The 4,486-nt window shown below is 32.3% G+C and overlaps 1 protein-coding gene across 1 annotated transcript; it reads right to left on the reverse strand.

The window, feature by feature from the left end:
- Nucleotides 1-2,093: 2,093 nt before the first annotated feature.
- On the reverse strand, nt 2,094-4,014 carry LOC112723526 (uncharacterized). Its single transcript, XM_025774924.3, has 3 exons — nt 3,700-4,014; nt 3,491-3,620; nt 2,094-3,258 (listed from the first exon to the last, which is right to left on the reverse strand). The coding sequence occupies exons 1-3, from the start codon at nt 3,833-3,835 to the stop codon at nt 2,310-2,312; spliced, it is 1,215 nt and encodes a 404-aa protein (XP_025630709.1). The 5' UTR covers nt 3,836-4,014; the 3' UTR covers nt 2,094-2,309.
- Between the last annotated feature and the right edge of the window lie 472 nt (nt 4,015-4,486).

Here is a 4,486-nt window from a genome sequence, read left to right on the forward strand (position 1 = left end):
AGTACCGACTTCTGGGGATGAAGGCTGGTACTGGGTGAGGGCCAACCCTTTGGGTTGGGCCTTTTTGCTTGGATCCTAGACCTTTATTATTGGGCCAGGGTATGAACACTTATCTTTTATATTATAAAAATAATATGAAATGTATACACCAAAAATTATGCAGAATATACATTTCTATTTTAATGTATAAATATCATTTAAGTTGTATGAGTTTTGTTTTTTGTTTTAAAGTCGGGATTTTATATGGTATATTTTTTATTTTTTATAGCAGAAGTTGCTAGTATGTAAGACTATTTATAATAACTTGATTTTTGGTCTGAGACTCTGAAATAAACTTCAGCCCATTACCAAGACCCAAAACACCTGCCCATTAGGTAATAAATAGTTCATGGGCTTACATAATTACATTTCCATTTTACTAAAAGAAAAAGAAGAAAAGTAGAGTCTATTACTAAACCAAAATAATAATAATAATAATAATAATAATAACTAATTATGACAAGTAATCTAAACCACATTCTAGCACATAGATAAAACAGTTTAACTTTAACGTCTACTCTTGTCTAGTTCGAGATCAAATAGTAGAAAAAAAAGTACATTAATTATAACAAGAAAACTAAATGAATGGACATGTTTGTCAAAAAGTTACAGAGACTAAGAGACAGAAAGACTGAGAATTGAGAGACAGAGACTAAGAGATAGAGATTGAAATAAATTTCAGTATTTTGTTTGGTGTAAAATAGGAGACAGAAATTGAAACAAGAATGAAACTCTAATTTAATTTGCATAAAGGATAAAATTAGAATTAATTAATTGAAATGAAAGTATTTTAGGTATAAAATGTTATTAAAGTTTCAGTCTCCATCTTTAAAAATTTTAGTCCCATGTGTCCCTACTTTTTGAAGGTACTGAAATACTGGAATTTTGGAGACAGAAATAGAAATTTTAATACCAGTCTCTGAACTAACAAACATAATACTGAGTCTCAGTCTCTCAATCTCTGTCTCAGTACCTCAAAACAAACGCTAGACGAGAGAAAATGAATTTGTATAAAACAAATATCATTTTCATTATTGAATTCTTCTAACGTCTATTGAAGGCAGCAAAGCTAGCAAGCTACAATATAATTGACCAACAACAAAAGCTTCTCGTAGGTAACGCCAAAAATGGATAGTTAGGCTACGTTATAACATGACCTACAATATAAGAAGGGCCATTTTCAGCTTCATGAATTATTCTTCGGTCATGTTCAAGTTGTACTAGAAAAAGAAAATGTTTACTCAACACGCTAGCTTACATTTCTAGCGATGATGATGAAAAATTGCTATAATGAGAGTCATGTTTAAATATCTTTGATTTTCAGTGAGAGTTCACATTAATTTGGTGACGTTTGTTTTTTCACATTATGTAAAACAAAGAGAATATATTGACTTTTGGATCCACGAAAAACGCATAGCTTTTAATTTGTAGCTTTCAACTTTTTATTACTATGTATATATATATATATATATATATATATATATATATATATATATATATATATATATATAGATCATAAATTCCAATTTCTATATATTCTTTTATATTATATATAAAAATTCATCATGAGTGATTGAGTGTATTAAACCTATAACAAATGGAGTTTACGATCTTTCTTTTTGCATGAGGAAAGGAATCCTTTTGTACAAATGAAATTTTCGAAAGGCTATACAGAAATATGTATATAGATTTGTTACGTATTTATATTGAAATACTATTTCAATTCATTAATTAATACACTATTCGAAATCCCTATTTTTAAATCCTTATATCACAAATAGAAAGATGTATTACAAATGAAAGATGTGAATCAAATCAATTCCACATGCATTTATAGTAGGAACCTAGAATAATGAAATACAGTAGTTACATATGTTTGGTTACAACATGGATTAACTAATTAAAATCTTCATATAAAGTTGCAGCAAATTCAGCTCATTTACAGATTATTAATTACATAGTTTCTTCTGCTACTTGTAAACAGTATACATTTTCATTATTAAAGATACACGAGATGATAGTATAATATACTTATCAAGTTCTGTTCCAGTTAATTTAGGAACAAAATGAAACTAGGAATTTAATTTATACATTACTGAAACAGTAATTTACTTACATATTATTATTACAATATTACATGCATATATTCACGATGTTGTTTACACAAGACCTATTATATTACTCAGTTTTCTCTCTTTAATTACCTTATGCCCACCACCCAACAAATTAGGAACATTCAAACAGTCAAATCATTGATAACAATGTGATGACTATAAAGTGTAACCTAGTTCATAATCTTGGAACATCCCTTCTGGCAGAAGAACTGGAGTGGATGACATTGACTCCCAAGAATTTGAGGATGCTGATTTGGTATCAGCAGAAGAATCATTGGACCACCAAATCAAGTTACTATTACTGTCCTTTGAATTACCATTGTTGTTATTATTACTATTCATCTCTCTCAAACAGTCAAACTCATCATCAGCCATCTGTTGAATCTGATCCTCCTCCTCTTCTTCCTCCTCCTCCTGTGGAATGTAACACATTCTTCTGTTGCTGCTATTGAGATTCAAAATCTCATCAAGCTCACTTTCGATAGCACAAACCTGCTGAATTCCCTCAACACCATCTCCTCTTGGTGCAATAATGGCATCACTTGATGAGTGCAATAATGGATTACTATTATTGAAGAGAACTGATGAACAGCCATTATTATTATTAAGCGGATTCTCCAAAAGATCAACCTTTGAATTCTTGGTATCCTTTTCCCCTTCTTCTTGATTCAGCACATGATGATGATGAGGAGAAGGCAAAGCATTATTAGTATTCTGCATCAAAGGGTTATTGGAGTTGGAGCCATGACTGTTAAGATTATGAGATTGGTGCTGCTGCTGCTGCTGCAGATTCTGGTGAATCATCTTTTCTTGAAAAGGATGCAACTTTGGCCAGAGGGCAGGGTTGGTGTAGAAAGAGAAAGGGTTTTGGAGGCTCTGAAGCTGCATATGAAGTTGAAGCCTCTCAAGAGCTGAAGTGCTTAGGGCATTAGTATTGTTATTGGAACTTGATGTGTCATCTTGCATCCCAATATTGGAGTCCTTGGAGCTGTTGAAGCTGGATTGTTTGCGCCTTCCCAGCAGTTTCTTCTTCAATCTAGTGTTCCAGTAGTTCTTGATGTCGTTATCTGTCCTTCCAGGTAGCTGTGCCGCAATAATGGACCACCTACACAGATCAACTTAGTAGGGATTCACAGTTCCAAGGAATAATAAACAAACAAAGGAAGAACATGTGTTGGGATAGATCTCAAGAGATTCTGGTGACAAAGAAATAGGACAAAGAGTTATTGTTCAAATACTATACACCACAATGCAAGCAGTAGAATCAAATTAAATCAAGCAAATAATAAGATTATTATTGAAGTTCATGATATGATCATCACTTAATTCTGACTCACCTGCTTCCAATGCTAATGTAAAGGCTGCAGATGATGTTGTCTTCTTCTTCAGTAAATCCACCATGCTTGATGTTAGGTCTTAAATAGTTTAACCATCTAAGCCTGCAACTTTTTCCACATCTCTTCAGCCCTGCAATTAAATTAATTAACTTTCCATTAATCCATGACTATATATTAATTGATTATACTAAAATAATATATATAAATACCAATTTTCTGAGGAAGAGCAATCCAATTGCCTCCAGTTCCATTCTTTTCTATGTAGGCTTTGAGAGCAGCATCTTCTTCAGGGGACCATGGTCCTTTCTTCACGTTGGCCTTGTCACAGCATGGTGCTCTTCCCATCTTTGTTGTTGCTTGAAGGAAGAAGAAGAGAATTTGAGATGGAATTAAGGGTTTTGTTGTTGGGGAAACTAGGAAGAAGGAAGAGGAAGATTTATAGGCAGAAAGAAAGAGATGATGTGAAGGGTTAAAAGGACAAAAACTCTAACACCTCATCAATAACCCTCTCACTCTAATTCTCTATTCTCTATTCAACTCAATATTATTTTTTTCTTCTTCATTTCTAGGGTTTCATATATTCATCTATCTCTTTCTCTTTCATCCTTTTTGGTTTAGTTCGATCATCCTTGCTTAATTATGCATGCAACTCGACAAATACGTAACATAAATAATTATAGTTTCTTCTTCTTTTTGATATATTACTAAAAAAATGTGACTGCTTTTTCAATTGTTCCATTTGTTTATTACTTGAACACGGTGCTACAGCATTTGATCAAAAGAAGTCTCTATCCTCTTAGTTTGTCGGCATTATCCTCGAAAATGTTCCATTCTCTATATATTAATGTACATAATTACTGCTCTCTTATCCTATTGGTAATTCATTATATTGTTAATTACATGGGAATTCTCATGGTAAATGTAGCAACAGTGAAACTTCTAGGAAGGACATAGTAAACCAATTACATACTTTGATCCAGTCAATTACATGGATTT

This window comes from Arachis hypogaea, chromosome 11 (genome assembly GCF_003086295.3).
Source record: "Arachis hypogaea cultivar Tifrunner chromosome 11, arahy.Tifrunner.gnm2.J5K5, whole genome shotgun sequence".
NCBI classification, from domain to species: Eukaryota; Viridiplantae; Streptophyta; class Magnoliopsida; order Fabales; family Fabaceae; genus Arachis; species Arachis hypogaea.